Consider the following 20732-nt stretch of genomic DNA (forward strand, 5'->3'; position numbering starts at 1 on the left):
TAACTAGCAAATAAACTATCAACCCAAACTGCCTTAAGACTCTCGACATAGTCCTCAATTTTCAAGTTATAACTAAACAGAAAGGAGCATTGGGGGAATTTCAATTAGGCTGATACATGTTAAAATTCTCATCATTAGTTCCTTCAAATTGGGTTAAAGGATTGAAATAATATGGCATACATTTAAATTACTGGTAGTCATTTGTAACGGAGTGAAAGTTCAGGAGGTATCTCGCAAATTGCACTTAACCATGGTGCGACGTCGCAGAGTACTTTTCTTACTAACGTGACAACGGCATAGCTAGTCATCCACGGTCCTGCCGCTTCTCCAAAGTCCAAAACCCCTGTTTCCTTGTCCCCGCCAGATCTCTCTGTCATCACTCTGCCAAGTGCTAAGTCTCCGATCCGAGTCAACTCACCTCCGGCACCACCAACAATGCCGAATCGACTCTTTATACTCTTGTCACTCACCTGTCTCCTCCTCTTCTCGAGTCTCCTAACTCCTGTCCTCTCCAAAACCCCCGCCCCCTCCGACGCAGACGACGACGAAGACCTCAGCTTCCTCGAAGCTGACGATGACGACGACGCCGCATCGAAGCACACCTCCCAACACCAGCATTTGAAAGACGATGATGGCTATGACAACGAAGACGACGAAGAAAGCTACGACGATTTCGAAATTCCCTCCAACTTCGATCACGGCGATGGGGAAGAAAACGATGACGTAGAATTAGGCCCTAAGGTGGACGAGAAAGACGTCGTCGTGTTGAATGAGGGGAACTTTAGTGATTTTATCGAGAGTAATAAGTATGCGATGGTCGAGTTTTACGCGCCGTGGTGCGGACATTGTAAGGCATTGGCGCCTGAGTACGCCGCCGCGGCCACGGAGTTGAAGAATTTGGAGGGTGAAAAGGTGGCGCTTGCGAAGGTGGATGCTACCGAGCAGCATGAGCTGGCGGAGCAGTATGAAGTTCAAGGATTTCCAACTGTTTTTTTCTTTGCTGATGGAGAGCATAAACCCTACACTGGTCAACGATCCAAGTAATGATTCCTCTGCCATTTGATTCTCAATGGCTTTGTTTTTCTTATTTATAGTTGACAACGTTAGGACCCTGACAATTGCAGTTGTATAGAAACTAAGTCCCAAAACTATACAAAGCCCTCCCGATTGCGATTTGCTACGATTTTCCTTCTACAAAATTAAATTTTCCTTTGGTTCAGTGAAAAATGCTATCTATTTAGGCTTACGAATCAATTTTCAAAATTTACTTTTCAGATTGATTGGACATCTGTGCTGCTCTATGTGTTGTGTTGTACTTGTAGTGTTATATCATTGCTGACCAAAAAAAAAGACTGATTGGTTATCTTTGCTATGACAAATGCTATGTTCTTTCACATATAGCTTTATTATTGATTTGTAAATTCCAGGGAAAGCTTGATTGGTACTAAAACTAACTGAATCCAGTTACGGTACATTGTCATCAAAAGCTAACGACTTTGAAAACGTCCATTCGAGAAAGTTTGGTTAGGATAACGACCAGAAGAATTGCTGTAATCCTATGATTGGGTCAATGTATGTGGATGTGGTATAATGTCAACGCTGAAGTGGACAGTATTTTAGGAGTTTGACCTTTTTATGATCATTTAAACATGGTGCTAATGAAGTTAAACCTCTTCTTCTATTTGGTTGTTGCTGTGGAGGTGTTGATTAGAATATGTTTTGCAGAGATGCAATTGTGACCTGGATTAAGAAGAAGATAGGACCAGGGGTAGGAAATATTACTACAGTTGATGATGCAGAACGGATATTAACCTCTGAGGACAAAGTTGTTTTGGGCTTCCTCAATTCTTTGGTGGTATTCACAAGATCTAGCCATTCCAGTTACACAATTATTTGCTTCTTCTTCTTCTTTTTCTTCATCGGCTTCCCATTTAAAGGGTTGTCATTACATTGCAATATGTCAAGGTGCTTCTGTTCTATTGTTTACTTCATCTAGTTTCACGAAAAATTCTGCCTTACGAATTGTCTGTATTGAAGCAAATGACTTCCATTTTTGTTGCTGATCATTAATTGTCTCTGAGATAAGGCATTTAAATAAATCTCATTATGAGGTTTCTATGAGCTTCTTCACAAATTAATGATAAGTTAGATTTTCCTGCATGGAAATTGCTGCTTCAAATAACATAACACTCTGGACTGGACTTGGTCCTATTTCTGCCAGTAGCCCACTAAGATGTTAAAACTTGATATTTACTTTGTCTCAAGTTGAGAGTCACTTGTTTCCTATCAAAATAATTACAGGGTTCTGAGAGTCAGGAACTTGCTGCTGCATCAAAACTTGACGATGATGTTAACTTCTACCAAACTGTAAATCCTAATGTGGCAAAGCTGTTTCACATAGAAACCGACATGAAACGCCCTGCATTGGTCTTGCTAAAGAAAGTGGCTGAGAAAGTCACACTATTTGGTTAGTTGTTTCCCGTTTGCTGTTGTTGATGGTAAACCTGCTTCCACAACTCTTGATCCTTTTGTCCTCCTTCCTGCAGATGGTCAATTCACCAAGTCTGCAATAGTTGAGTTTGTTTCAGCCAACAAGCTACCCTTGGTGACCACTTTTACCAGAGAGAGTGCACCTCTGATTTTTGAAAGTCCAATTAAAAAACAGGTCATGTTCCATATACGTTAGTTTTATATCTTATCGTAGTAATATATAAAGCATGAGCTTCTTATGGTTTTAACCTTTTGTCATTGTTTGAACTACCTTTCTTACCCTTACAATAAAGGATAAAATGATGCAATGTTATTTTAATAAAATTATCTTCCTTTTTTTTGGGTTTTATTAGAGATTTTAATGTTGTTAGTAACTACACATATTTATGGTTACATGCCAAAAAGCTACTTATCTGTAAATTTTTAACTTCATAAAATTCTTAAAAATTAAATTTAAAAGTGTAAAATTAATTTCTATGAAAACGATTTTTACAACTAACTATGATATTTATTATTTACACACAGATTGATGGAGTGTGCCTTGATCACTAGTTGCTAATCATTATTAATTCTTGTGCTGAACTGCCACTGCATTATGTCCTCAGCTGTTACTTTTTGCTACGTCAAGTGATTCAGGAAAGGTTGTCCCAACATTTCAAGAGGCAGCAAAGGATTTTAAGGGAAAGGTACTCAAGTTTCCCAAAGATTCTTTTATATTCATATGATCTAAACTCATCAAACTAATTTCAAGGTGTATGACAACTTAAATTGCATAAATTGCTTCTCTGTTCCATTGGAACAGCTTGAACTTATGATTTCTTTTCTGAGGCAAACTAAACAATCTGAAAAGGCTCTCTCTTGTTACTTGAAGCATTTATGCTTTCCTTTCCCGATACTTGCATATTAGATGAGAGAAAAGAAATCGATACGTCCAGGAATGCAAGGAACTATTAAACTTAGCAGCCCCTCGGGGTTAGATCACCTGGTCTTGGGGTAGCCATTCAGGTCCCAAGGTCCAGGGTTCGAACCTCTCTTAACGCCTGGGTGCTCTTGGGGGGTGGGGTACTTCAGGTGCAGGGTGATTAGTCTGACAAAGCTGGGATACACCCTGAAAAAAAAAAATTAAACTTAGCAGTAAATTTTCTTTCTGTTTCCATGAAATGTTTTAAATCTGGAGAATGCATTACAACCTGCCTCCTAATAAAATTGATTTTTTGATGACCGACTGCAGCTTATCTTTGTGTATGTGGAGATGGACAATGAAGATACTGGAAGGCCTGTGGCAGATTATTTTGGTATAGAAGGGAATGCTTCAAAGGTTATGACTTCAAAATGCAGCTTTCTTCTCCTGTTTCTTTAGTCATAATTGGTTTGCCTGATGGTCAGATTTCAAGAGGTCTTCTGGTTTTGCAGGTTCTTGGATTCTTGGGAAATGATGATGCTAAAAAATACATATTTGATGGGGAGATTACTCTTGAGAAGATCAAGGTACCCTATCTAGTCTAAAGTAACTTTTTCTCTTTGTCATGTTTAGTAGCAATGGTTGGTACAATTGTCTCTGAGCATGCGAGTTTCACTTTCCCGTTCATTCATTCCTTAGGCATTTGGGGCAGACTTCTTGGAAGACAAGCTTAAACCTTTTTACAAGTCAGATCCAATTCCTACTACTGTAAGTTGTCGTTAACATTTTACCTAATTGATTTCTCATCCAGTTCTGCCTATTCAATCTTTCTCATCTGTTGCCAAACCACAGAATGATGGGGATGTCAAAATAGTTGTTGGAAATAACTTTGATGAAATTGTTTTGGAGGAGTCAAAAGATGTTCTTCTGGAGGTGAGCACTCTAATTTGTAAAGCAACTATTGTTAATTTATAGATATATGGACTAGGGCTTTTACGTTCCCTCCTAATTTGTGGTCTTTAAAACATTTTAACAGATTTATGCACCATGGTGTGGGCATTGCCAAGCTCTTGAGCCAACATATAACAAACTTGCCAAGCACCTGCGTGGAATCGAATCTATTGTCATTGCGAAAATGGATGGAACAACAAATGAACATCCTAGAGCCAAGGTAATTTCAGATTCATTTAAGCAGTTATCTTTAAATGTTTGATTTCTGTTTAATTTATATGAGCTTACAGGTCAATGATTCTGAAATTAGATATGCTTTTCCATCCCTCTATATTACTTCGTGCTGGTTTATAGTCTAATAAATTAAGTGTGAAGAGTAAGTTGTTTATTGCTTTTATTTCAGGCTGATGGATTCCCCACACTTCTTTTCTTCCCGGCAGGAAATAAGAGCTCTGAGCCTGTAAGCTTTTCTAAAAGATTCCAACATTACTGTTTTTGTTATGTTCGCTGTTTCTGTTGTCAACTTGATAGGTATGGGATAAAAGCCAATGATTCCTACACTTCTACAGATTCCTGTTGAAACTGATCGAACTGTGGTGGCACTCTATAAGTTCCTGAAGAAACATGCTTCTACCCCCTTCGAGCTCCAGAAACCAACATCCTTACCAACACCCAAAGGTTCTGATGCTAAAGAAGGGACTAAAAGCTCCACCGCAGATGTAAAAGATGAACTATGACGTTAGTGTCATATAGCTGCCGTGTACTCGAACGAACAATGAACAGAGCTGAAGATGGACGAAATCAGCGATTTTCTTTTTTCTTTTTTCCTTTTCTGGTATGTTTGCTAGGTTTTAATTTAAAAATTTTGGTTGTTGTAACCTGAGAGAGCCGTGCACGACCAATAATAGGAATCAAGCCGCCTCTTACCCAATCAGGCTTAAATTGTCCTAAATTGTCCTAAATTGTACTGTGTATACATGATACCATCTGTAAGTTTAGCAATTGAGAGTTTTAGAACTGTATCTTTCCTTGCCTTTAATACTAGCCCTTTACAATAGACATGCTATCCTCATCGGTTCTATTTATAGAATGGTAATGTCTTGCTTTCCAATATTGAGTCAACTTTCAATCCAATGAGGTTTCCACTTAGAGATGAAAATCAAAGTGGTAAACAAAAAAACTGAATGGTAAATGTAAGATAAGGTAGTGAACAAAAAAGAGCAAAGCATCGTTTTTCATTGTTAAGCTATGCATTGCACGGACGCAGTTTCCTTCTTCTTTGATCCTATCTTTCCCATGCTTCTTGGTGCGTAAAGGTGTCCCTTTAACAGTAAAAACAAAGCAGATTTGGGGTAGCTTTTTGAGTAAACTATTGAATTGGAAGTAGATCTTGTGATTTACGTTAAATTAAAGAAAAGGTTTAAGCAAATGAGGCAGATATGGGCCCCGATTTTGTTTAGAAGTTGAAACCTCCATTGTCACTCGAGAATGGGACTGTCAGTGGGGTTCAAATCGGCCCAAGCTCAGCCTGAAATGTTTAGAGCCGAGCCCTACGTATTACTGGATTGAACTTGGTTTGAGTCTAATTATAAATTTTCAATTAAATAATAAGCTAAACTTGAGAATAATTAGGTTTGGCCCAATCAAAATCCAGCCCAAACAAATATACTTAAAAATATTATTTATGTATGATGATGTGTATATTAAAAGAATATGATTTTTTTTAAGTGAGAGGTTTTTAATCCAGAAACTTTTACTTACAATCATTCTCACCTTACACCCAAACCGACCCTCTCCCATCATGCATATTATTCATAATTTATATTTATAATTGTATAATATTATATACACAATACACAATATATGTATAATAAGAAGTTTATTGTGAGTTGAGTAAAAGCCTCACATTACAAGTTCAAAACCCGAAAGCTTAAAAATATTAGGTCACATTTTCGGTTGTTAGTTTTCTAAAAAAAAATATTGAATTATTCTCGAGATATATTTCTAATTATTTTTTATTGCACATATATTACATCATTATAGTATATTTTTCTACGAAAACTTTTGAAAAATTCAATTCAAAAGTGTTCTCTTTTTTTTTTTTTTTTGGAAGAGGGGGGGGGGGGGGGGGTGAGTTGAGCTTGGACTTATTAAAGTCCGGCTCACTAGCTATGCCTAAAAATGAAAAAATGAAGTTTCTTTTTCTTTGTTGCTCTTCCGGTGGGGTAACACGTTCCTTCTTGTTTTTGTGGAGCCATAATCCTCTATTTCCTTAATGAAAACATATATCAAAGGGACGCGATGTAGACAGACAACATTACATTCTTAAATTATTTTCATATAAATATGTTGTGTTAAGCTGGGCGATAAACTTGAGGGGCAATTTTGAGAAGTTGTGGGGTAAGGATTTATTAATGGCTTGTTCTTGCGAAAGAAAAGAAGGGGCTACATTTTATTAAAAGTACTACTGAACGATATGTCACATTTGTATAGAGAATGATCAAAACTCATATAACATCTCAACTGATCTCGTGTTTGTGTTGTCACAAACAATCTAATACGTTTCTATTTTCTTATTTTTGTTTTCATATTTTTTCTGTCAAAATGGTTTTGAATCAATTCACGGTAGTAGTATTTAGAAATGTTTGAGGAGATGGATTGCCCATGATACTGTAAACATGGGCAGCCAATATTAGGAGTAGGTGGATTGAAATTTTTCTTTAAAAATTTTTCATTTTTTATAAATATATTTTTAATAATTTTTTTATTTCACGTACATTAAATAAATTCGTTGCAGCACATTTTTGTACAAAACTTGTAAGAAATTGTGTAATCTGAACAGACTCTTAAGATTACCAAAGAAATGAAACTACTTCTTGTGATGCCTGACACTCGGCGTCTCCCAATGGCGAAAGAGAGTGAAACGAAAGAGCAACATTACAAACTTCTTCATTCTTTTGTTTCCCTCTCCCCTTGAGACTTGACTCTTGAGAGGAGTCGTGCCGGTTCGTGGGTTTGCTTCAGATTCACGCCACTTCCCTCTTGCAAAGAAAACTCCACCAAAGCCTAAATGCCAAATGTCAAATCCTTTACCGCCTATCCCCCGCGCATCCCTCCTCTCCTCGAATCTAGACAGTTTAGTTTAGTACTAGTATCTGTCTTTGTAATCATCCCCCATGTTCTTCTCCTGTCTAGGTGTCAACCCCTCTCTCTCTCTTTTTTTTTTTTGTTTAGACAATAAACCTAATCTATTCTATACTAAGGGGAAGGGACAGACCTAAGGAGAAATAACTCGGAGGGGACTGAACCACCACCGGACCAAACAAATGCACAGCACACTCGCCTGAATTTTTTTGGAAACAAGCCACTTAAATGTGGCATTCATGAGTTCTCCTTTTTGAACAATTATAGCCTCGATCCAGCTGGGAAGCACTGAATTGGATAAAATTTTGTAAATAAGGGTTCTTGAATTCAATACTCTCACTTGCCCCCGCGTGAATGGTCCAGCGGTAGCGCCTCTCACCGGTGACCCTTAAGATCCCAAGTTCGAGTCTCCGCTCCGCTGGATTCCTCCGCGCACTTAACGTGTTCGGGCCGGGTTGGGGCTCCGGACCCGGGCCGCAGGGGATTAGTCGGGCCCCGTAAGGATTGACCCGAACACCCCTGTGTCGAAAAAAAAAAAAAAAGAATTCAATACTCTTACTTACAATTGAAAAAAAAAAAAAATTAACCACACTCAGCTGTACTTTACAATTCCAGTCGACCCATTTTTGGTTATAATATTCTGGGCTTCACCAAAAAAGCCAAAAGCTGAAGGCTCCATCTATTAATCAACAATAATGTCCATCCCCATTTTTCATCCCAACTTGTTTACTAAAAGAGTTAAGACCAAATTTAAACAGCAAAAAAATAACAATAAATTCACTTATTCGCCTTTCATGTTGAAGCACCTATATTTTATCCATTTTGAGTAATTACAAGTAATATTATTGACAACTAATTATCCATGAACAATCTAGGGGTAAAACTAAGAGATATGCTTTAAAAATTCGACGTGGAGTTAGGAATGAGGAATGCTTCTATGTGATCGAAAATTTTTTTTGGATGAGGGGGTGTTAATTTGTAATAAAAAATTGGCATAGATGTTTCCAATTTTAATCGTTTATATGAAGGCACTTTTAGGCATTACACATGACATATTTCATTGAATTCTAACTTGCAGATTACATTGAAAAAAAGAAGAAGAAGAAGAAGAAGAATAGGAGATTATCATTGACCCTCGAAGTCCAACTTATTGGAAAAGGAGTGAAACGCAAGAATAGAATGGAATAAAAGGTCAGGAAATGAAATACTAGTTAGTAGTCTTCCATTGGCATTGGCCCCCTCAGATTCACTGTTCTTGACTCCAGCGGTAAAACAAATAAGAGCTTCAAAAAAAAAAAAAGATAAGGACAAATAAGGAAATTCAAAACACTACCACCTTACAATGCATCAGATGATAACCTCCACAGTCTAAATATGGACCGCTATTGTAAAATAAGATGAAGATTCGATTACATAAATTCAAAGTGTTAGATTATTTTTCCTTCAAAAAAAAGTGTTATATTATATTTTTTTTAAGTATGCAAAATTTAAAAATTATTATAAAAATATTTAAAAATATTAAAATTTAGGCATGGGTTCGATATTTGTGGGTATTGAAAAATAAAACCCATATTCAACTTGCATAATCACAAAACCCATATTTGATCGATTTAGCGGGTCAAATACCACCCTTATTATTAATTATTTGGAATAATTTTTTGAAAAAATACTGTAGCATTTTTTTGATGTAATATATGTGAAATTAAAATATGGTTGAAAAATATATTGATGATGTAAATAAATCAGTATGTATAAATAATGTGTAAATAATATGCAATTCAAGAGTTCTGTACAACCTTTTAAGTACAACATCGATAAGCACCAATTCCAATTTATCGTTTGATGTAAATAAAGATGAGTATTAATTTACCATTGGATGTGTAAATAGATATATTAGACCTTAGATGATTTTAACAGTTTAAATTATTGAATAATATGTGAAGAATTTCTTGAATTATAATTATGGATATGAGTTATGACACTCAAAATAGATATGGAAGAATTTCTTGAATTACACACGGTAACTTTGAAAATGAAAAACTGATAAGCACTTTCCCGGTTTCCATTTGCACCCCAAGTCCACTCCATTTCCTCCAATCTCACGTCTCCTCGGAAATCACAAATCTAGGAGGACTATTTATATTTAAATCAAACATCTTCTTCATCGCCCTTCCATCCATCCCCCCGCGTTCTTCTCCTCATCCCACTGCCGTCTCTCTCTATCTCCCTCCTTCCCTCCCTGCCTCCGTCCCATACGCTCACACTCCTTTGTCAACCCCTTTTACTTCTCCAGATCTTTACAGTCCCAGAAATTAACTAGATCTCATACGAAACCAAAACAAAACTCCACCCATCATTCCCGTTTCCTCACTCAATTGTACTTGGGTCTCCTTTTTATTACTTGTACTTTCTGCAGATCTTCCAGCAAAAAGCGGTTTGTAAATCAGTCAATCAATCAACAATGTCCACATTCCACATTTTCACCCTCGCTCTTCTCGTACTGCTCCTCAACTCCCCACTCTCTTTCTCTGTAGATCCGCCGCAAACTTCACCCAGCCCGTCGCCAGACCACGGTGCTGACGTCCCAAGTCTGGAGCCCAAGAAATCACCGTCGCCGTCTGTGAACTCCCCTCCTGCCCCACCGCCAGATTTGGCTCCGGAGTCTTCCCCTTCGCCTGCTCCCACTCCGGCTAATTCTACTGAGCCCTTGAAGAAGTCTCCTGCACCGTCGCCGTCTGAGGCCGGCGATGTTAGTCACGCCGACTCGAGTGATATAGAGGCGGAAGGCGAGTCGTCGGAAGGAATGAGTCGGGGCAAGAAGGCCGGGATTGCCATCGGAGTAGTCGCCGGAGTTTGCATCGTCGGGATCGGAGCATTGGTTTACAAGAAGCGCCAGCAGAATATCCAGCGGGCGCAGTTTGGGTACGCCGCCCGGCGGGAACTTCTGTAGGACTCAAGTACTACTAGTAATAAAAAAAAAATTACATATATAGATACAGATTCTATATCTATATAGAGATACAGTCTAGACTACTAATACTTAATGGCTGGTAGATTTTGTGGCATTTAAGTTGAGAGAGATTTATTTTGATTGGGAGGCCACATGATTTGTTTGATTCTTTACTTTGCTCGTAATAAAAACTTTCTTGTGCCAGAAATTGATTTTTTTTTGTCCAGTTGCAATTTAATTGACCATTTTTACTAGTATTCGATTCAATAAATTCTTTTGGTTGGCTTGCGTATCACATGTTCAAAATTTGATTGGACCATGAATGTTTGAGGAATTGTAGTTTGAATAAATCCATCATGTTATTAGTTTGATTATGGTAATGATTTTTGTAGTCTAATAATAAAATAAAATAATATATATGGTCTTTTAACTGAAGTGGGGTGGGGGGAGCACATCAATTGGTCTTTTTTTTTTGGTGAGAAAAATGCAATGGATGTCAATATCAATAAATTCTTGGGGTCATTACTATAATTTGGTTTTTGTTTTTGAAGGATAATTTGGTTTCCTCTGCTGTTGAAATGTACATGACCGACGAAGGTGTAAAGTAGAGTTTGGGAAATTACCAGATTGAAGAAGAATTAGGAGCAGTGAGGAGAGTTGTCAATTGTCATGGTCGTGGTGGGTTGGCATGTGGTTTTTATGAGATGTCGGGGGCGGGGTCCCGATTCCTGGGATGTATGTACTATGTAGTGTAGTACATTTTTCGTGTGCAGGTGACGGACGGCAGTGAGTAAGCTGGGTGTTGTTTTTCCCTTTTGGAGTTTGGTGAGTATGTAAAGAGTAGTGACAACTTTACATGGCCATCCATCACCCTTCGCGGGCACCAAATTTGTTTGTTCCTTTTTTTGCTTTGTCTTCCATCTTAGCATATGCGTTAAAATGTGCAAAACATAAAAATCTTAATTTGAATCAAACAAAAAAAAAAAAAAAAAAAGGCCTTCTAAAATGTCGAATTCGACGATGCAGAAAATCAATCACCATTCATCATCATGTATTGTAGACAATTAACATTCAAAAAAATATTAATTCTAATCCTAGTGAGAGTACCAGCCAATTTCACATATTTGGATCCTACCCCGTTTGGATTAGTTGTTTTTGGAAATGTTTTTAAAAAATTTTACTGTAGCAGTGTATATGGAAAAATATTTACTATAAAATTTTTTTGAAATATTTGATGTATTATATGGATGAGATGTTTTTAAAATTATTATTATATTACTATTGCATTGTATTTGAAAAACTTGTTTTTGAAAAAATGGCCAATCCAACTTTTTGATACCGAGCGAGGGATTATACTAGAAGATGAATGGATTGGATGGCACGAAAGATGAGTGTAAGTGTGAAGTATTGTGTTCAAAAACCTTCCATATACATTAAAAAAAATAAATGTACTTTTTGTACTAGTTGGCATGTAACGAAAAATACCCTCATATTGGCCTCACATTTTTTTTTAGAAGAGCTTCACGAGGGTTGTGGCACTTGAGAATCTGCTTCAAACTATAAAGTAGTACTAAAAAAGATTGTTTGGTAGGGGACAGCTGGAGATGCCCTTTCCACTATCAGCAACTTTGCTCACATTTTCTTCTCCCGTCCCAATTGTTTGATTGCAGAAATGCGCATTAAATGATACTACTGTTGTTGATCTTTCTTTGTATTGGTCTGAAGGGGATAACAAAAAATTCGACACAAATAATTCAAATGTAAAGCGATCGATCGAGTTTAAGTTACCTGGAGTGGAAAAGCATGCTTTTTTTTTTTTTTTCCAAAAAAAAAGGAAGAATCTAAATTGGGTTAACCAAACTGGACTCTACTAAGATGCTCATCATCTGAACCCAAAAGGCCGGGGTGCCCCGTACTGAATCTTCATTAACTGAGAGAAATAGCTTTTTTCTTTTTATTTTTGGAGGGACTGAGAGAAGTAGCTTTGATTAGCCTTCATTTTGCCAGAGCAATAAATGAATTTGTGCGGAATCTTCCTGCTTTGCTTGGACGGAGGTTGAGATCGTAGGAGTTGAACTTTCAGTTACTTTTATCTGTTGCTGATAACATATTTGACAAAAAACATAGGGAGAAAAAAAAAAGAAAAAAGATAGAACTTCAGACATCATCTAGCCTTGTACAAACAAGTACTTTGACAAGCAGATACTTCAAGAACATGCTAGCAGGCCTTTCCAGTCAGAATTACAAATTTGATTTATTTGATAATGAATATATCACTAATTTACATGAACATCAATTAAGATCTGTTCCATGATTCATGGATTGTAATGCTACATCATATTTCTCGTTATTCTGTGCTAAGACCGCAGACTGGGAGACAAGTTCCAGGGAAAAAGGTTGCCTCACCATGTACGCCTTAGACTTGGGATTCCTGTTCATGACTAAACATCGATATATTTTGACTGCTGTCTTCTTCTTGTGTTTGCAATGCAGACTCATTTTACTCTTCCGCGGAAGGGTCGACCCAGCGTCCGTTGTCTTTAATTAGCTGGATCAAAGCATCAGTTGCTTGCTCCATGGCAATACCTCGTTTTACCACCGTCTGATCAAATGAAGGGACCATCAAATTCATCAAACAGTTTATTTTGTATATAACATGTTGATCATCTTGAACCATCATACTAGCCATCAGCCATGTACGGTACAAACATGATGGATGCAAAGCATAAATAGTTATGGTTCGTGAAGCAAATGTTTTGTTCGTGGGGTATGAAAATGAAGGTACCTTCCCAACATAAAGATCGATCTTTCCAGGAGCACCACCAACATAACCAAAATCTGCATCAGCCATCTCTCCAGGTCCATTCACAATGCAACCCATAATTGCAATCTACAAGAAGAGATCGAGTTGAATAGGCAAAATTAATTTGGTATACCCAAGAGTGAGAGGCACTAATTGATAAAATCTAGCGATAGAGTGCTAAGGTACTCACCGAAACACCAGGCAAATGTGATGTCTTCTCTCTTATTTCTGCACTTATCTCTTGAAGGTCAAACAAGGTTCGCCCACATGATGGGCATGACACATATTCCTGGTACAGAAATTGCACATTTGTGACGTAAAGAGGTAAGTCTGAGATACGCATTGTTTATTGTTCAGAATCATTTCAAAAATGAAATCCCCACCGTCTTTGTATTACGCATTCTGCAACCTTGCAGCAAATTGAATGATGTATTTCTGAGAAATTCGAAGTCCTGTTCAGGGGCTTCCAACAAGACTCCATCTCCAAGACCATCTACCAAAAGGGCTCCGGCATTGCTCCCAGCGCCAATGACCAAATCATCCCTGCCAAGGAGTAGGAGAAACGTGGTTCAAAAATCTAGCCCAGGTTCATCTTAGTCAACTAATCTTAGTTCCATGATACCTGTGGATTGCTCTAGGAAATTGAATGTGATGAATGACAGGGAAGTCGAGGGAGTTTTCAGAAAGATACTCAAAAAGCCTGCACAGTTTAGATTTAGCAGTCAATCCCAGACAATGGGTTACAATTTAGGGTAGTTACTAAAGAACAACATTGTCCACTCAGCACCAACAATATAAGCACATGCAAAGTCCATTAATATCCCTGTGGCCAGCACAGTCAACTGAGTCATTATTTGAGCATATTAATATGGATGCATAGAGACAGTTGCAAACTGTTGTTTATTCCTCATACTTTATCGGCCTCAACAAGCTGACGACTAGTATTGTGCAGTTTTTATTAATCTGATACAACTTTACCTCCTAGCAGCATGAACTCTGCCAATCTTTTCATCTGTATAGGTTATGTCATGAAGAATCATTGTGGCATCAGTGCTCTTGAGGATTTCCAACTCTTCTTTGGGTTCATCACCGCGTACAGAGACAACCAAGCGTGTTCCTGAAAAAAAAAATAGTTGTTAACATAACCCAACTACTGGCTATATGAAGTTAATGAGCAAAAGGAGAAAACATGCCTTCAGGGAGAAGCTTGTGTGCTCCACTTGATAGTTCCTTTAGAGTAACCAAAACCATGGCATATGGCAGAGGTTTTGTTAACTGCTCTGACAAAGGTGTTATAACACCCATGCTTATGTCTATCAACCTTTTGAGAGCTAATCTCTGGTCATAATATAGGGAACAATCAAATCATTCTTAAACTTGGAATGACATTACAGCAGATGCAACAAATTTAGAACCACAAGGTCCAAGGATCAAGATGATGCAAGTTCCTAGAAAGGTAAATGATACTAAATGCACAACTGCACAACATTAAAAACACTGATATTATCAGACTAAAAAGAAGTGGTCCTTACTGCATCGTTATCATCAACAGGAGGAAGCTCTCTCAATAAAATTGAGTCAACAGTCGCAAGATCCTGTGACAACATATAACTTCGTTTAAAATCTCAATATATATCTAACATAGGTTAATTATTTAACGCAATAAAAGTATTTGGGAAAGGACCTTAAATGGCATGCCAACTACAAGTTTTGCCGCTAAAGATCTGTACAGAAGTTCAGGTGTCTGATAAAAATGAACAAAAAATTTATCAGAAGCAGTCAAATACAAAGTAAAGAACATAAAGGCGAATAACAGTAAAATTTCCAAAAGCAAACTATCAATCAGACCTTTAATTGATCCAAAGAAACGGACACGAGAACAGATCCATCACGATGGAGGACACCCCTATAATCCACCTCTTCACCCTATTGATTACACGTTCAGGTTTATCAGTTTGGCAGTCCAGATAAGACAAAGAGAAGGCTCAACATGTACATTGACAAATATACTTCAAATTTCTCTCACCTCCTTCTGCACTGGCAGTTGACCTGTTCGGCGTTGGAAATCAAAATATCGCCTGTGTTTTTCTTCAAATGGTTCCTGATGAATACCAGGTACATTAGTTTGTCAAGTATTTCAAAGATCAACTTTAAAGACTTCAACTTTTTCTTGTTTTAACCTACCACTCCTTGCTGAAGTTCGGCTGCTCTTGTACCAAGGTTTGCCAGCCTTCGACAGGGATCTATCTCCTCCTCTGGGGGTTCCGTAAGGGAAACTCTGATTGTATCACCCAAACCATCCTGCATAGTAAAAACAATTTTACCATCTAAATCTCCTACAGACCTAGTCACACGAATAATAATGGTGGACAACACCATAGGTAACACAGTAATGCACACTGCAGGTTTCATTTGCTGTTGCACAATCTTCTAGAATAAAACCTTAAAGACAAAATCCCAGCAATAGATAGCTGTAGAACTGAAATTTACTTTTCATGTTGAACTTGATTCAGCAGGGTCGACAACAAATGAGATGCCTCATCAACTAGGATAGAAATAAATTATCGTAAGTACCTGAAGAAGTGTTCCGATACCAATTGCAGATTTCATCCGTCCATCCTCTCCCTCACCAGCTTCAGTAACTCCCAAGTGCAATGGGTAATCCCATCCTAGAACATACATTTCAGCTATAAGAAGTCGGTATGCTTCAACCATGATAACAGGGTTGCTTGCCTTCATTGAAAACACAAAGTTGTGGAAGTCCAACTTCCTACAAATCCTAGCAAACTCAAATGCAGATTCAACCTGTTACAAAGGCAAAAATCCTATTACTACATATGGAAGGATGTATCAAGAGAGACCGGTAAAATGATCAAATCTCTGCTCACCATTCCCCTTGGCGAATCGCCATAGTAACTCATTATACGATCTGAAAGGCTGCCATGGTTGGTACCAATGCGCATTGCCCTTCCATATTGCTTACATTTCTCAACCAGTGGAGTGAAGACCTGAATAAAATAGAAGTTGCATAGGTAAATGTCAAAAAATTGCAGTCTAACAGCACCTCAAGATAGCAGCAAATTCAGGGTTTAAAGAAGTAACCAACACCTGAAAATAGCATCCTAAGTACAAGACAAGTAGCTTTGTTAGTTTAAGGCTGATGTTTATCATCTTCAGACAGATGGAGGCATGGATAAACTTGAGAAAGAAAACTAGATGTTGGTTCTAGAAAATGGTAGTTATGGGCAACAATGCACCCTGCACCTATTTGCTGTTTTCAACAAATGATGTCCCCCCAAAACATAATATCTCACTAGCGCAGTGCATGTTTCCAGAGAGAAACACAAGTAGGCATAAAACACCAGTGGAAGAAAGCAGAATATATTAGTAGCAGCATTATCCAACAAATGTTTCTAATCATACTAAATAGAAATGGTTGACTTTTGATTGTTAACACCCCCTCTTCCACCCAGAAAAAAAACTTTGCATTTTTCTCAAGCATCAAATAGAATAGAGAAAGGGTTAGCCTTATATAGTGTATATGAAACCAATAGGAGAAAAGCAGTCAAGAAAAGAATCTGAACAGATCTATTATCCCACTTATTTCTTAATACTCTTATGTTCCCCTTTGAAATCCCCAGGATCTGTAAAATTTCTCAATATCCATGAGCAAGATGAGTGATAAACATCATAAAGTCTATCAGTCATCACAAAAATTGTTGGGCAGTATGACCTGCTCAATATGCTCAATTTCTTTCTGATATTCATCTTCTGTGTACTCCAGCTGCTCAAACTGGGCTCGCCTGTCAGCTGGAAGGAACATCCTGTCAGATTAAAGTAAGAAAACATTTGAACCTGCCTGTGGAATAGTTGTTAGGGAAAGTACCAAAGTTTCCTGGGTTGACACGAATTTTGTCAAAGCATTCTGCAACTCGCAGCGCAACAGAAGGAGCAAAATGAATGTCCGCCACAAGAGGGATATTATAGCTGCAAAATATATCATGTAATGAAATCTAGTCTTCTCATACCAATTGAAGATATACATTCTCACAAATTATGAACTTATTCTGAGACGTACTTCTTTTGGACAAGAGTGTTTTTAATGTCATAACATGCATCTGCCTCTCTCTTCCCTTGAACTGTTATTCGAACTAAGTCTGCTCCTTTATCAGCTATCCCCATCACCTACAACAAGTAACACTTAACCTGAGGACAAGTGCTTCAGTGGACATCATTAAAGGATGACAAGCATGCCATTGCTTCCAAACTATCAAAAACAAGTTAACTGCTTCAATTGTTTGTCACTCCTAGTTTATGGCCAAATTTATGTTCTAAAAAGTTTCAGCTTATATAAACAGTTCAAAAAATCAATTGCAATTCAAACTGCAGCATTCTTCATTCTAGAAATGTTAAGCTTAGATGCACACAAACTTTTAGAGGAGATGCGAAGAGTACAATAGGTGATTACACTCATGCTTCGTTTTACAGATTGTCTCTACTTTAAGAAAAAGATGTGTTCTTAATTCAGATTAGCTCTGCCATCTGGTTTCATTTCCAAATCCCATTGTCGAGAGCAGAGAAAAGTTGCTAACATCCAGCAAGTTTTCTTTTTTCTCCCGCAAAGTTTTATTGCTTGATAAACCCTATAAAAACCCCTATAAGTTTAAGTACCCCCAATCACACCTAGTAAACAATGCAAGTCAAGACTCAATCAAAGCAAATCCAAAATGGAACATGGCCATCTATACACAGACATCAACCAGATTCTTCTTCGTTTTCTTCATTCCCACTTTGTTTGTTTGGCTGAGGGGGGGAATGGGCCCATAAGATGAATGAGCTTTTAAATACGCCAAATATATACAGCTTGCTCTCCATATCAAGTCGTATCACTGAATAAAAATGTATTACAGAAAACCATCATGGAAGCAGAAATAAATAGCACCTGTTCAACTGTTCCAGCAACATCTTTAGTGTCTGTTGTAGTCATGGTTTGAACTCGTATAGGATGCTCACTACCGAGAGCCACGTTGCCAACCATCACTGTGCGAGTTTTTCTCCTGATAGTTTTGTGCACAGACTCACAATATTTTTGTCTGGGAACTACAATAAGAAATTTGTTATCAGACTTCGATGCAGGCAAGCACAATTACAGTCAACCAAACTTTCTGCTTTCCCACCATCAGGAAAACATTCAAAAGAAAATCAAATCTTGATGAGTGATTTAATTTTCATGTAGCTACCCAAAAATTTCTTAGTTCTCAAGCAAATTATTGTAGGTCCCAGCAATTAAAACCAAAAAATTTACTGGGTCTGTTTAGGGATAGGGACATCTAAATTAATTAAGCAAGTAAACTGCGAATATAAATTTTCACAAAACTCCATCTTAGCATAGTCCATTTTGAAAAATTATACCTAATAGTGGACTCCCTTCTGATGCAGGCTGAAGCTCAACAATTTCCTGTCCAGGATTTGAATTTTTTATTACGGAAACCTTGGTTCGACGAAATTTAACCCTTTGAGTGTTGGAAACTCTAACAAACTCCATGCTTTTTGCAAAACCCAGTCCATTTTCCCTGCTCTTTAGACCTGTAAAAGAAGCCGGAACTGCTCCAGTCGCCATTTTATCTCCAAAGTCTGAACCTTTTCCCCTCCTAAACCATCAAAACAAAGGAACTCCATTACTTTTAGCCCAAAAATTTACCTTGCGCTCAATTAAACATGTAAAACCCATTAAATTCTGTAAAATGGTTTTTATTTGAAACTTAAAATCAAGCTTAAAACAATCAAATTCACAGAAACCTTCAACCCCACAAAAGAAGCTTGCATCAAAAATAACTTCAGCAAAGGACAACTGCTGAGAAAAAACTTACCAGAATCTGAAAAAACTGTGCTAAATAGCTAATCAAAAAAATGTATGATCTTAAGACAAAGCCCCTCTTATTATGAAGCTTGATTCCGTTGGAGATGGAAGAGTCGAGAGGGGGAAAAAGGACAGTAAATTTTGGTGGCTGGAGGAGTTTTGAGAGGAGGAAAAATCAGCAACGGGTTTCAGACAAATTTGGAGGCTTGGACTGTACTTATATTATTCAGTAGAGTTGTCAGTCAGCAAAAGGTACCCACCACAGAAGAGGACAAAAAGTATTGGTGCCCATCCAAATTCCAAAAGATGCTGGGAATCAAAAGTTGTTAGACGCAGTACGTTATGTCCTTGTATCTTGGCATAATTGGATTTTGACCCTTGATAAATGTTGGAGCAAGAAAATTAATTGCCAAATGCCAATTGCATGTTTAGTATATTTACTATACTAGCATACTCAATAATGGTGGACTGTTCAAATGAACAACTCAATTTAAATCAAAAAAATATTTAGATTAAAAATGCAAAAGAATGTTAAAAAAAAAAACCCGTGCCTGGACCTATCATATCTAGTCGCGATTCAAAGAAATTAAAGTATATGTAAGAAATATAATAAAAATTAGCTCATTCTTTAGTTAGAATATAAATTGGTCTCAGAATTCTTCACCTATTTATCATAACTTAGAAATATTGTATTTTTTTTTATTTTTGCATGACTGCATTGTCTCACTTGTTAGTATTGTAAAATCTTTAGGGAGCATTTTTTGAAAAATTTGTTCTACATTTTAGGTTTAGAAGTGGTAATAATTAATAACTACAGCATTACGAAGAGAAAGGAGAAAGAAAGGGCGTATTTAAACACCTTATTCTGCATTTTAATCAAATTATGATTTTTTAAAATTTATTTGTTATTATTATTTTTTTTTTGGTACTACAAAAACGTAACCGGTAGTTGGGGAAAAGAAATTAACTCAAGGGGAAAATCTAAGGTATAATAGAAACACAAGGGGACAACTGCAGCATTTCAAGGTATCCTTAGGCCTACATCGAGGAATATTCTATATATAAATTTTATATATACTGACACATATAATATTTATTTATTTAATGCTCACAGTATATAAGAAATGTACGAAAGCATATTTCAATTGCAGGAAGGCGCCTGAAAAGAGCGGAAATAACAGCAAAATCCACATCGTGGAGCACGAGGGAAGTTGACGCGGCGCATTCTAATTGGTTTCTGTGGCAACTCCGTGACGTGTTGTTCTCCTCCTCTTGTCGGATCCAGAGTGTTACTCAATCGTATCCTGGCAATAAATATTGTACTATTTTTGTTTACTGATGCGAGATAAACAAATTAGAACCAAAAGTTTTATTGAAGCCGCCAACCATCTATTTTGGTCCACACACGTGATTGTTGAGCCTTCAGGTTTTTCTTTTTTTTTTTTGGGGTGAACCTTCAAGATTAACCTTTATTTAACCTTGAAAATCATTCATGGGTATTATGTGTTTCCGTTGTTCAATTTCTCTTTGTATTTCTCTTTCATGGGTATTTTGTCCCTCCAAGTTAAATTTTTTAAGTCAATTCATGTCAGCAGTAAATAGTGAAAATGATATAAACAACAGACCAGGGAAA

The 20732-nt window shown here is 37.3% G+C and overlaps 2 protein-coding genes across 2 annotated transcripts; one reads left to right on the forward strand and one right to left on the reverse strand.

Moving 5' to 3' along the window:
• The first annotated feature begins 306 nt into the window (after positions 1-306).
• Positions 307-5364, forward strand: LOC113708026 (protein disulfide isomerase-like 1-4). The gene is made up of 12 exons (XM_027230461.2): positions 307-1040; positions 1726-1855; positions 2302-2467; positions 2547-2665; positions 3096-3176; positions 3722-3808; positions 3904-3978; positions 4091-4159; positions 4244-4324; positions 4428-4562; positions 4746-4802; positions 4912-5364. The coding sequence occupies exons 1-12, from the start codon at positions 436-438 to the stop codon at positions 5077-5079; spliced, it is 1773 nt and encodes a 590-aa protein (XP_027086262.1). The 5' UTR covers positions 307-435; the 3' UTR covers positions 5080-5364.
• A 7300-nt stretch (positions 5365-12664) lies between these two features.
• On the reverse strand, positions 12665-19289 carry LOC113708033 (4-hydroxy-3-methylbut-2-en-1-yl diphosphate synthase (ferredoxin), chloroplastic). The gene is made up of 20 exons (XM_027230473.2): positions 19110-19289; positions 18652-18890; positions 18182-18339; positions 17318-17424; positions 17126-17226; positions 16973-17049; positions 16128-16247; positions 15814-16044; positions 15424-15540; positions 15266-15340; positions 15088-15165; positions 14924-14983; positions 14772-14834; positions 14433-14577; positions 14218-14356; positions 13862-13939; positions 13623-13782; positions 13430-13528; positions 13222-13326; positions 12665-13038 (listed from the first exon to the last, which is right to left on the reverse strand). Exons 2-20 carry the CDS (start codon positions 18857-18859, stop codon positions 12937-12939), a joined length of 2223 nt encoding a protein of 740 aa, XP_027086274.2. The 5' UTR covers positions 18860-18890; positions 19110-19289; the 3' UTR covers positions 12665-12936.
• Between the last annotated feature and the right edge of the window lie 1443 nt (positions 19290-20732).

Source organism: Coffea arabica, chromosome 1e (genome assembly GCF_036785885.1).
Source record: "Coffea arabica cultivar ET-39 chromosome 1e, Coffea Arabica ET-39 HiFi, whole genome shotgun sequence".
Taxonomy (NCBI): Eukaryota; Viridiplantae; Streptophyta; class Magnoliopsida; order Gentianales; family Rubiaceae; genus Coffea; species Coffea arabica.

What these genes read in the sequence shown, in the direction of transcription:
- LOC113708026 (XM_027230461.2), top strand. Translation starts at nt 436, where the DNA reads ATGCCGAATCGACTCTTTATACTCTTGTCACTCACCTGTCTCCTCCTC. An exon ending in CAAAAGATGTTCTTCTGGAG is followed by an intron (nt 4,325 to 4,427) that starts GTGAGCACTCTA and finishes ACATTTTAACAG; the next exon opens with ATTTATGCACCATGGTGTGG. An exon ending in ATGAACATCCTAGAGCCAAG is followed by an intron (nt 4,563 to 4,745) that starts GTAATTTCAGAT and finishes CTTTTATTTCAG; the next exon opens with GCTGATGGATTCCCCACACT.
- LOC113708033 (XM_027230473.2), bottom strand. Translation starts at nt 18,859, where the DNA reads ATGGCGACTGGAGCAGTTCCGGCTTCTTTTACAGGTCTAAAGAGCAGG. An exon ending in AGAAGGGAGTCCACTATTAG is followed by an intron (nt 18,340 to 18,651) that starts GTATAATTTTTC and finishes TTCTTATTGTAG; the next exon opens with TTCCCAGACAAAAATATTGT. An exon ending in CCGAACTTCAGCAAGGAGTG is followed by an intron (nt 15,341 to 15,423) that starts GTAGGTTAAAAC and finishes GGTATTCATCAG; the next exon opens with GAACCATTTGAAGAAAAACA.